The 12,351-nt window shown below is 39.3% G+C and overlaps 1 protein-coding gene across 1 annotated transcript in view; it reads left to right on the top strand.

Annotated features, from left to right (window-relative positions):
* The window catches only part of SLC44A5 (solute carrier family 44 member 5), a 372,145-nt gene that overhangs the window by 271,306 nt on the left and 88,488 nt on the right, over positions 1-12,351 (top strand). The window contains exon 3 of the mRNA XM_068538021.1: positions 5,796-5,869. Within this exon, the coding sequence (XP_068394122.1) occupies positions 5,796-5,869 (74 nt within the window). The remainder of the gene's footprint in view (positions 1-5,795; positions 5,870-12,351) is intronic.

Genomic DNA, 12,351 nt, shown 5'->3' with positions numbered 1-12,351 from the left:
GATGTCTCTGAGACTGTCCTCAATTCTTTTCATTCTTTTTTCTTTATTCTGCTCTGCAGTAGTTATTTCCACTATCTTATCTTCCAGGTCACTTATCCGTTCTTCTGCCTCAGTTACTCTGCTATTGATTCCTTCTAGAGAACTTTTAATTTCATTTATTGTATTGTTCATCACTGTTTGTTTGCTCTTTAGTTCTTCTAGGTCCTTGTTAAACCTTTCTTGTATTTTCTCCATTCTATTTCCAAGATTTTGCATCATCTTTACTATCATTATTCTGAATTCTTTTTCGGATAGACTGCCTATTTCCTCTTCATTTGTTTGGTCTGGTGGGTTTTTAGCTTGCTCCTTCATCTGCTGCGTATTCCTCTGTCTTCTCATTTTGCTTAACTTACTGTGTTTGGGGTTTCCATTTCGCAGGCTGCTGGTTCGTAGTTCCTGTTGTTTTTGTTGTCTGCCCCCAGTGGGTAAGGTTGGTTCAGTGGGTTGTGTAGGCTTCTTGGTGGAGGGGACTGGTGCCTGTGTTCTGGTGGATGAGGCTGGATCTTGTCTTTCTGGTGGGCAGGACCGCATCCGGTGGTGTGTTTTGGAGTGTCTGTGAACTTGGTATGATTTTAGGCAGCCTCTCTGCTAATGGGTGGGGTTGTGTTTCTGTCTTGCTATTTGTTTGGCATGGGGTGTCCAGCACTGGAGCTTGCTGGTCGTTCAGTGGAGCTGGGTCTTAGCATTGAGACAGAGATCTCTGGGAGAGCTCTCGCTGATTGATATTATGTGGGACCAGGAGGTCTGGTGGTCCAGTGTCCTGAACTTGGCTCTCCCACCTCAGAGGCTCAGGCCTGACACCCAGCCAGAGCACCAAGACCCTGTCAGCCACACAGCCATGTATGTGGGGAGTTTCTTTCCTTTTGGGAAGTCTGAGGTCTTCTGCCAGTGTTCAGCAGGTGTTCTGTAGGAGTTGTTCCACATGTAGATTTATTTTTTATGTGTTTGTGGGGAGGAAGATGATCTCCACGTCTTACTCTTCCGCCATCTTGCAGGCCCCTCCTTTAATTTTTTTAAGTTAAAAAAATTTTACATTTACAATCATGTATTTAATACCTGTATTAAGCTTATTCATAGCAAAATTTTAAATGCAAATAACTTATGAACTTGAACAAATACATTCCTATATATTGCAGCCTTGCAGTGGTTATCATGTCTTCCATGCTATGTGTTTTTTTTTTAAATTATGGTAAGAACACTTAATTTGAGCTCTCCCCTCTTAACAAATTTTTAAGTGCCCAATACAGTGGTGTTAAACATATAGGCACAATGTTGTACCACAGATCTCTGGAACTTATTCATCTTGCATACTTGGAACTTATTGCCGTTGAATAAGTGACTCCCCATTTGCCCCTCTCTCCTGCCCCTGGCAACCACCAGGGGTTAGATATCTCAAATTAGTAGAATCCTGCAGTTATTTGTCTTTCTGTGATTGGCTTACTTCACTTAGCATAAGTTTCTCTAGGTTTATCCACGTTGTCCAAAAGAATTGAAATCAGGATCTCAAAGACATATCTGCACTCCCATGTTCACTGCAGCGCTATTCACAGTAGCTAAGATGTGGAAACAACCTAAATGTTCATTGACAAATGAATGGGTTAAAAAACATGGCATATACATACAATGGAATGTTATTCAGCCCTAGAAGAGGAAGGGAATCCGACCATATGAAGAATGGGATTTTAGTAGATGGGGTTGAGATCCACACTGGGGCACTTTTCATAGTAAAAGGGAGCATTGCTAATTGTTACTTCAGGGTAATAGGTGTAAACCCTGGCTGTTTCCTACAAATTGGGACATATGATATCCCAGGAGGATGAGTCTAAAAGGACCATGAACAGAGAGCCCTGAGTGTGGTCAAGGGAGATTTCATGGTGTATTCAATGAGTGAAAAAGTCCAAGTTGGTTGAAGCACATTGAGATGAATAGAGGGAGAAAAGCTAGAAAGGTAGTCTGGGGCTTGAACTAGGATTAAATCTGTAGGTTCTTAAACATAAAGCTAAGACATTTGGAAATTATTGAACAGGTGGTGGAGAAGCACTGCAATTTTTAAAATAATAAAGTGACATTGTCCCCTATCAGTGGTATCAGTGATGTGCAGAATGATTTGGATCAGGCAGAGACTACATGCAGGAGCCCAATTAAGGGACCACAGTAATAGTTTGAAGAGAGGTTAAGAGAATGTGGACCAAGTCCAGGCAGCAGGAATAGAAAGGAAGGGGTGGATGAAAGACACATCAGAGAGAAGGAATCAAGAGAACTTATCAACTGAATATGAAAGATAAGCAATGAAAAAGAGAAAGTCAAAGGAAACTCCCAGGACTTCAAGTTGAGGTGACTGTAGGCATTCTGTACTTGTGGGTTAGAGATAGGAAGGAAAGGGAAATCTGCAAATGATTATATAATTGGGATCCTATTCATATTGCAATTTGGAAAAATAGATGTAAGATAGCAATGGTACTTCTAGTTTAACTTTTGAAAATACTTTTACGCCAGGACAGCTCAATCTGAATAAAAATTTGAATAACTTTCTTATAACGTGAGTGTAAGCAGCTTGTTCTGAAAAAATTGGACTTTGATTTGGAGGGAGGGTAGGGGAGAGGGTTCAGGTATATTTAATCTTCTTTCTAGAACTCAGTGGGATGCAACCCATTTTTAGGTTAGTACAGTGGTTCTTATAGTGGTTCTTACTGTAAAAGTGAAAATGGACCCAACTGAGGAAAATGTACAGCTATGACAGGCCTCTAGCTAGAACATGATTCAGAATGATTTTAAACCATGAGCTTGTATCACCCAGTTACCTCAATAGCTATCTTAAGAGTATTCAAAATTATCCAAATTAAGTACTTGGTTTTTAAAAAATAACTCATTTTCTACAGAATACTTGGGATTGTAAAGATACCTTGAAATCAAAGAATCAATGATGATGTGCTGTAACTTCTAAAATTTGAATTAAGCTTCTGCTATGTTTCTGACTCCCAAAATGGTGCCCAAGCTATATTTTATATTTTCTTCATATTCAATTTCCCAAGAATTTTCTAAGCAGTGAATTTTTTCCAGTAGGGAATATATCTGAGGAAGTGGAGAGAAATAGATGAGTTAATGGGGAAAAAAATGACAGATAACTGTAATTATCTGAAAGCGCGCGCGCGCGCGCACACACACACACACACACACACACACACCTATTTTTAAAAGAAAAATTTTTAAACAGCAAAGGGAATCAAATCACTATAGGAAAAATTTCAGAAATAAGAATGTTTCATCTAGAAAAACTTTCCTACTTTTTGAAACTCTTGAATTCTCCATAATTTTCACTTTGTTCAACATTATTCCATGCTTAAATAAGATGAAATTAACCAGTCTGGCCATGGGGTATCGGCTGCTATTTCTCTAAAGCAGAGTTCCAGAAAAGCAAAGCAGACTTGAATACGTTATCCTGCCTAGTCCCAGAATAGAATCCCCAAACATCTCAAGGTGTGAGTTACTGAGAAATGCTGTCCCACTGTGGTGAGAGACTGCTGGGGGAAGGGGTAGAGAGAGGTTGTGTGGGTACACAGTAGCCCCTGGGGCTGTAGTGTGTCCTTGGCACCAAAAAGAAAGAGAAATGATAATGTAAAACCCCACATGGAACCAAACCCTGACTGATGCCATTCATCAGGGCCAGTAGCCGAGGAGTGTGGGTTTTACTTTTTAGAAATTGGGGGGGGGGGGGTGTTTCTGCTTCTTTCCTCGTGCTCTGTTTTTAAGTTTCTTTTATTCATCTTTCTAGTATGTTTTTAAGTTTCTCTGTGCTTCTCTCTGTGCTTACTACATAGTATGAGAAGAAAACGTTATAATACTGTATGATATTGTCATTATAGTATATATTATATACAATGTAACTATGTAGATATAAACATATTATAGATATAATATTACAGGATGCTGGCCAGCCTGTCTGGGGCTTCTGGTTACATCCCTGTCTCCTTGGTAGTTACCATTACGTACAGGGCTTTGACAACTTCAAGATTTCTAGTAAAAACATACCACTGTTCTAGTTTTCTCTCCTTTAGTTCCTCACCTGCAGGCATTCGTTATTAGGTATCCGGCTATTTAGCAACTGCCCTGACAGGATGAGAACCTGATCTTGAGTAGGATGTGTCAAAATGCACACGAGCTAGATCCTCTCCTCACCTCCATCAGGTTTTGCCTTCAATGGTTGTTAACCAAAGAAAACTAGGGTGCCTGTTTTCTTCTCTTTTTATTATTCTCATAATTCTTCAGTCCCAATGAAATTTAAAATTCCTGGGTTGAAATTAGACTTAAACAAGTGATAGTTTGTTTCTGCATTGACTGTGATTAGCTTTCCCTATGATGGATCCATTTCCTATTGTGAGGTAGAGTAATAGGATGTGTGTGGAGTTTTAGATATGGCTAATTGGAGTCTTTCTAGAAAGTTGTAATCATATTAGAATAGCCACTAAATGAAAAAGTTTAGGCATCGGAGACGTAGATATTTGTCTGCCTCTCTAACTACCTCTCTCTCATGGACCTTACATAAGTCAGCTTACCTCACTACCCCTAAAAAACCAAAGTTATTTCTGTGAGAGCAGTAAAGGTATAACAGGGTTTTATCAATGTGTAAGGTATTACTGTGTCTGTTACTGTACAATTATCATTCGTTATTATTATTACTACCACCACTAAAAATAGAATGTAACTTCTGCCTGCCTGTGCTAAAAGACTGGACCATATCCATATGCGCTCTAGAACAAGAAGTTTTTGCTATGAAAATTCTCATGCGCATCTTTTAATCCTGTCAAATAGGTCGATCTTTTTCTTTACTAATAGATTCTTCATTAAGTTTCAAGTAAAGAATGATTGTATTGTTTCATACTTTCAAGACATAGTTTTGACCTTCTAGACCACTTATGAGCTGAACAAAATTTAATATTAGAAATAGGAAATACTTTAGTTGAAAACCTGAGTATCCTACTGGATACTGGTTTGACTTGTGATCCCTTAGAAAATAACCAAGTCTCTATGAGCTAAAATTTCTCTAAACCTCATTTCACAATATCCAGCTTTCAGAATAGCTGGAAAATTACCGTTTAGACGCATTTCATTTCTTAATGCATTATAGACATTGTTGTTCAAATAGTGCAACTCTATTCCTCATAGAAAGCTTATGTAGTCAATCCTTTATTTAATAATAGTACCCTTTAAATGTGCATGTAGAAAGATAATGGAGAGAGAGGGGAATGGAAATGGCTAATTTTTTTTATTATACCATGTATTGGGAAGCATGAAGAAAATCAAATAGCTTAAATTACAATTTCAAATAAAAAATAGTTTCTTGATGTTGGTGTACTCTAACCTCTAAAAACATTTTACAAATAAAGAATCAAGAAAATAAATACTAACAGCTCTGGGGAAACTTCCTGAATCATGGAACTATAACCACTCCCTGCTGCTAAAGTCTTTGATTGCAGAAATGCATCCGATCTACCTTTCAGAATTATTAGGTATAAAATGGCACATCACTGTTGTTATTGTCTTTTTCTCCCTTCTTATATTTTTTTGCACTGAACAATAAGTTATTTTGTACCCCTTTTAATTCTCCCCCCCCCCACCTTCTAATGCTATCACCTTGGGGGTTAGGTTTCAACATAGGGAATTGGGGGAGACACATTAAGTCCAAAAGAGGGAGGAAAATGGATGCTATGTGAGTCTTCTCAGGATGCTTTTAACTCTTTATTCCTTTTTGTCTTTAGGAGTTGTACAGATGTGCTGTGCTGCATGATCTTCATACTGTTCATTATTGCCTACATTCTTTTAGGACTTGTGGGTGAGTAAATACAGGTATAGAAGATATTTAACATTTGCTAATTAAATAACTAAGTCAATGTCACATTGTTAACATTAATCATTTTCTTCCAAAATCCTTCTTATTATCGATTATTATATTTTCTGGAGGGAATGTACCTCACCAGGACTCATTGGGTAGAAGACGCAATGAAAAATAAACACAAAGCAGTTTATCCAAAAGCAAGCCTAAATTACTTAGGTAAATATAATTATACAGAAGAATGAAAAAAACCTTATGGTTGCTTTTTAATCATTTTTACTTTTGAAATTTTATTAAGCAGCTAATAAAGTTCATGTTGCTATTTACTAATAAGAACTAGGGCCTAGATAAGTTTAAGTAATACATAACCTTTTCTTTTTATAAGTAAATTAAAAAGAAGGAACAATTATTAAGAATTTCACCAAATAGTTCATTGACATATAGGAAATCCTACTGTCTTTGCCTACCAGAAAGAGATATCCTGTTGTTCATTGTTAGATTAAAGATTTTTCTATGGAAGTGAAAATAAAGAGGGCGAATATAGATGGTCTTTATTTGGGTTGTTTTAAAAACTACCAAAGGGGATCAGTCAAGATGGCAGAGTAAGAGGACATGGAGCTCACCTCCCTCCACAAACACATCAAAAATACATCTACATGTGGAGCAACTCTCACTGAAAACTAACTGGAAACTGGCGGAAAGACTCCAAGGCTGTAAGAATGATACACACATAATTGGGTAGGAAGAAAAAAAAAAGCAATCAGATTAGGACCTGTGCTCCTGGGAGGGGACTTCAGAGGGCAAGAAAGATCACACAGTTGGACACTCACCCTGGGGAGTAAGCAGTGAGAGCCACAGATTGGGTGCCCCAGTCCTGGGGTCCTATACAGAGGAGACGAGCCCCCTTAGCTGGTTGGAGGACTGCTGGGCCTAACAGGAGGGCTGTGGGAAGCCTGGACTCCAGTTGTGAGGAACACTCATGTGCTGTCTTGCCCTGAGGCAGGGTGGAGAGAGGTCTGCTGCAGTGGCTGCTGGGTTTCCCATAACTGCCTTGGCATGCACCCAAGCCAAGCAGAGGCTCTGATCCTGCTCATTCCATGTCACAGAGCAGCACTGGATCTGGGGCAGCCACGACTGGGGAGAAGACTCGACTGTGGGAGGCAGAGATGAGCTAGTCCCTGGGCATGGCCTGGGTGGGATGGTGGCAGCCACTCTTGAGCTTACTCAAGCAGTGCATCTGAAGTGGCCCCGACCTCTGACAGCAGCTGCCCCACCACAGCTCACCCCCTGATCACATGCCAAGTGTCCACATAGGCCTCACCTGCCCAGTGATATGGCTCAGCAACAGGGCGGGGGTGCTGGAGGCTGAGGACACTGATCCGCTGTGAGGAACAAAGGGGACTTGCACCTGAGTCTGTGTCTGAGCAGAACAAGGAAAACGGTTGTGCGTGCCTGCACAGGCAGTGCATTAGAGACAGCTTGGACCTCTGTCTGCAGACAACATGAGCAGAGACCCCCTCACAAGCCCCACTCGCTTCAGCACTCCCCCACTCTGGGGCAAAGGTGCCAGTTCAGAGAGAGGGGAAAACACACACTTAAGGGGAACAGAGCCAGCTCGAGCCCGCCCCTCAGGGCTTCTGCTCCAGCAACTTGGGCTCAGACCCCACCCCTGATAGGGCAGTGACAGCCACTGAGCAGAAAGGAAGCCCTGCCTCACACTGGGCTCCAGCTCTAGCCTCTCCATCTCTAGCCCCACCGCCTACCAAGGTGATAGCTGCCAGCAAACCCTGAGGAAAGATGTGACTTGGATCCATATCAAATCCAGCTCTCCCACCAAAGGCAGTGGACACACTGCACCTGTACAGGAATGGCCCCGCATAAGAACAACCCTTCAAGCGACAATAGGTAACTGTTTCACCTAAATTCATAGAGGCAGAGAAAGTTAAGCAAAATGAAAAAGCAGAGGAACTGCTGTCAATTAAAAGAGCCAAAGAAACACTCTGAAAAAAATAATGAAATAGAAATAAACAATTTACCAGATAAAGAATTCAAAGCATTAGTAATTAAAATGTTTACTGAATTAGGAAAAAGAATAGATGTACACAGTAAAAATTTTAACAAGGAACTATAAAATTTAAAAAAGACCCAATCAGAAATGAATTCAATAGCTGACATAAACACACTAGAAGGAATGAATAGCAGACTGAGTGATCCAGAAGAATGTATATGTGATCTGAAAGATAGAATAATGGGAATCACTGAATCAGAACAGCAAAATAAATAAATAAAATCTTGAAACAGTTTAAGAGATCTCTGAGATAGCATTAAGCATATGAACCTTCACATTATAGGAGTCCCAGAAGAAGAGAGAGAGAAGGGGATTGAAAATGTATTTGATGAAATTATGGTTGAAAACTGCCCAAACCTGAAGAAAGAAATAGACATCCAGGTACAGGAAGCACAGAGAGTCCCAAACATGATGAACCCAAAAAATACCCACAGCAAGACATACATAATTAAAATGGCAAAAGTCAAAGCTAAAGAGAATTCTAAAGGCAGCAAGAGAAAACAAGGAGTCATATACAAGGGAATCCCTGTAAGGCTATCAGCTGATTTCCCTGAAGAAAGTTTTCAGGCCAGAAGAGAGTGGCATGATATATTCAAAGTGCTGAAGGGAAAACCCTGCAACCTACAATACTCTACCCAGCAAGATTATCATTTTGACTAGAGGAAATGTTAAAGGGTCTTATCTAAGTGGCAAGGAAGTAAGAAACTAAAAGGGAAAATCTCACTAGGAAATGCAAATATATAATAAGGACTGATGATCAACCACTTACAGACTAAAAGACAGAAAATTCTAAAGCAACTATAACTATAATAAACAGTTACAGGTGTTCCTTAAGCAATAAGAAAAATCTCAAATAAACAGCCTAAACTGCCACCTAAAGGAATTAGAAAAAGAAGAACAAACAAAACCCAAAGTCAGCAGAAGGAAGGAAATATTAAAGAACAGAGAGGAAATAAATAAAATAGAGATTTGTAAATCAGCTATACTTCAATTTAAGAAAAAACTACCAAAGGAACTGGTGTGAATATTTTCTGTAAAAAGATTTCACCATTGCATATGAATGTATCACATTATCCACAGAGACTTAAGTCCTATCCCTTAGATGCTGACTTAGGAAATTTTATTATTATTGGGAGGGGGGGGGCTGTAAAAGTCAGATAATAGCTTCTAGTAACAATAATTAATGCCTAGAGTTAATGTGGATAGATTTTTATCAGCAGAGAGAAGGCAGTGCCTACCTAGAGAACAATGGAAAATACTTTTCTCTGGTCTTCAGTTTTATCTTCCAGTAAAGAGAAATACTTTGAGAACAGCAATTGAAAGTGATTTCCAAAAGATCATCTGAGTAATACCAGGTGAAAACTACACATAAATGGAGAATTCAAAAAAGTAAGGCCGGAAGATAGGGAAGGAGAGAAGAAGAAAGGAGTATAAACCACAAAACCAAATAATGTGCTCTTAGGTCTTCAGAAGATTCCTTTGTTATTTCTTCAGTGTATTTGAACTTCTAAACGTTAATGCATTAGTAGCACAATATATAAATATATAAATTGAATATTATAATACAGTGCATTTTCTTATTATACAACTAATAGAATTTTAGCTTCTCCAACTTTGGGACACCTGTCTGTCTCTGTAATTTTTTTGTTTTTACTTTTTGTCATCGAGTTGAAATATGTTGCATGAGAGAAAAAAAGATTTGGAGTCAAGCAGATCTAGGGTTTCCCCATATTATTTGGTGGACTTGAGCTACTTTCTAAATCTCAGTAGTTTTCTCACCTGTAAAAATATGGAAACACTACCTACTTTGCAGGGCTGTTATGAGGAGTAAATGAAATAATATCCAGCTACGCCAATAATGCTACATAATAGTAAGAGGCAGTACTTCATTTGCTACCATTGTATAATCTAGCTGTTCTGAATTTTAATAAATTGCTTTTAAATGTAATTTACTATATTGTTTCTATAGCAACCCATAATTTTGGTTATTAAAGTTCGAATGCACACAGGGACTTCATAAGGATCTCTTATTGTGCCCAAAATCTTTCCCTTAGGAGGCCTTATGGCATAATTGAGTAAGTCTCTCCTCTGTATCTCAGAGCCAGTCTCTTGTAATCCATAGAGAAATGGCTTCTGTCCTTATCTAGAGCTGGGAAAGCCACTGCCACTCACCCCCTTGTCAGCACGGTAGAAGAAACGGGAGTGTGTACTGTCATTCCCTCCGGAGCAAGATGAGAAATTTGCCTTTTTGTTCAATATCTCCAGATTCAGTTTTTAAATGCCTTAATTCACATAAGGAAATTGGAAGATAAAGATTCCTCAATGAAAAACTGTGTTTAATATTGGATTAATTTAGTGTTTCCTCTAAATTAATCCGTATGCCACTGATTAAAATGAGCGACTCACAAAATTTAATATATGTATATTTCTCATCCCTGAACTACAAATAGCCGTACTTGCCTGTTTCTAAGATAAATTTAACTCTTACAATGTTGGACTAAAAGAAGAATGAAGGAAAACGCTTGGCAGAGGTTAGTAGGAGTGTTAAGAATTTCTTTAACATGAAAGAATGTGTACCTTCACCTGAGGAAAGGTGAAGCTAAGTCAGTTTTACTGATGTGCTGTAAGTAGTTTTGCATCTTTTGCCATTTTGTTAGATCAGGACCTTCTTAGGCTTACTTTCATCCATGCTCTTTTCATAAGAAGTGCTCCCATGAAAGAGCCATGTTTCTTACAAATTCTCCCAAGAAAAAAACTGTTCTTTGCCCTTTATGTAGAATATGGCCAGCTAGGGTAACACTTGGATGCAACAAAGGCACTTGACATTCGACTGATGAAAGGCAGAACTTCCGTTCAAGTGGGTGAAGTGGAGTCTGGGTAGAAGGTAATCAAATCTCCTTGAAAGATCAAACATTTATGGTAATAGCCCTCTTTTGTCCTACTTCACTGATGGGTGCTATTCAATTGTGGTAGCTAGAAAAAAAGAATAGGAATGTTTATTATGCAAATTGTTCTTGCTGTCCTTGTGCTAACATTATGTATACAATAGCGCAATTTTAACATTCAATAATTTTTTCTTTCTTTTTTTTTTCAAATGGATTTCCAGTTGAGAGAGTTAGTTATTTCATTGTTGTATTTACACAGGAAGCACTTACAGTTAGGGTCTAAAGTTTGTTTTTGGTTTTGTTTTTTAATCTTCCTCTGGAATAATTATTCCTGTTAGTTGAGAAGATAGGAAGTTAATAAGAAAGTAAATTTATGCAGACAAGCCTAGAACTCTGTCACTATCCTGTGAGAAACCCAAGCAACATGGAGAAGCCCTGTATAGGGGTCCTAGTCAATAGGCTGGGCTGAGCTCCCAGGGATAGATAGTGTTTACTGTCAGCCCTGAGGGTTTTCAGATGATTGAAGCCCCACTCAACATCTGGCTGCGTGAGAGAGCCCCAAGGGGCTCAGCTAAGCCTTCCCCAAATTCCTAACTCCCAAAGTCATGAGCAAAATAAAACGGTTGTATTAAGCCAGTGGGTTTGGGGGTGCAATAATAGATAAGCAGGACAAAACTTGATATCCAGAAGTGGCATGCTGGCTTAACAAAACCTAAAATATGGGCATTGGTTTTGGAGACCAGGTGGTGTTCAGAAGCCAGGTGGATTTTGAAGGGGTTGTTGGCGAGAGTTTGAAGGAAAGGGAGGAAATGTAATTGGAAGCAGGAGGGAAGGGCACTTTGTTAGGCGGTGGTGAAGGTTTGGCAACACTGTTGCCAATGGTAATTAGGAAATATACCTAATGAATTCAATGATCTAGCTAAAGACACCATCCTTACAAGAGGAACCAACCCTCAAGGGCTTCATCAACCCCTGGACCCGACTTAGGTGATGAGATTCAGACCTTTAGCTTGAGCCTGATGCCTTAATTGGATGAGGCTTCTGGGGATCCTGGGAGAGTAAAAGCATATTTGATTGTGGAGGGAATGTAAAAAGTTTGCAGCCACAGGCTGAACTATAGTAGTTTTAACACATGGCTGCAAACTCTTTGCCATTCCTTTCATCAGGAGGTGGGGTCTGCATCCCTGTTTCTTGAATTTAGTGAGGTTAGGGATTGCTTCTCTAATAGAGAATGAACCAAGGCAAAACATACCAGTAAAGGGCCTTGGTGTGCAAGTAATTTATAGATCAGTGCAAAGGATTAAAGGAAGGCCATCATGGGTCGACTGGAAACAGCGGAACTGAGAGTACCAAGTACAGAAAGGAGGAGGTTTACATAATTCAGTCTTAAATCCTTCATGGAGTGAGGTGGAGAATAAACAAAATGGCTGAATTAATAATCAAATGTAGGGCTTCCCTGGTGGCGCATTGTTTGAGAGCCTGCCTGCCAGTGCAGGGGACACGGGTTCGAGCCCTGGTCTGGGAAGATC

The sequence above is a fragment of the Eschrichtius robustus genome, chromosome 3 (genome assembly GCF_028021215.1).
Source record: "Eschrichtius robustus isolate mEscRob2 chromosome 3, mEscRob2.pri, whole genome shotgun sequence".
Classification (NCBI taxonomy): Eukaryota; Metazoa; Chordata; class Mammalia; order Artiodactyla; family Eschrichtiidae; genus Eschrichtius; species Eschrichtius robustus.
This window is presented reverse-complemented; position numbering and strand designations above follow the sequence as displayed.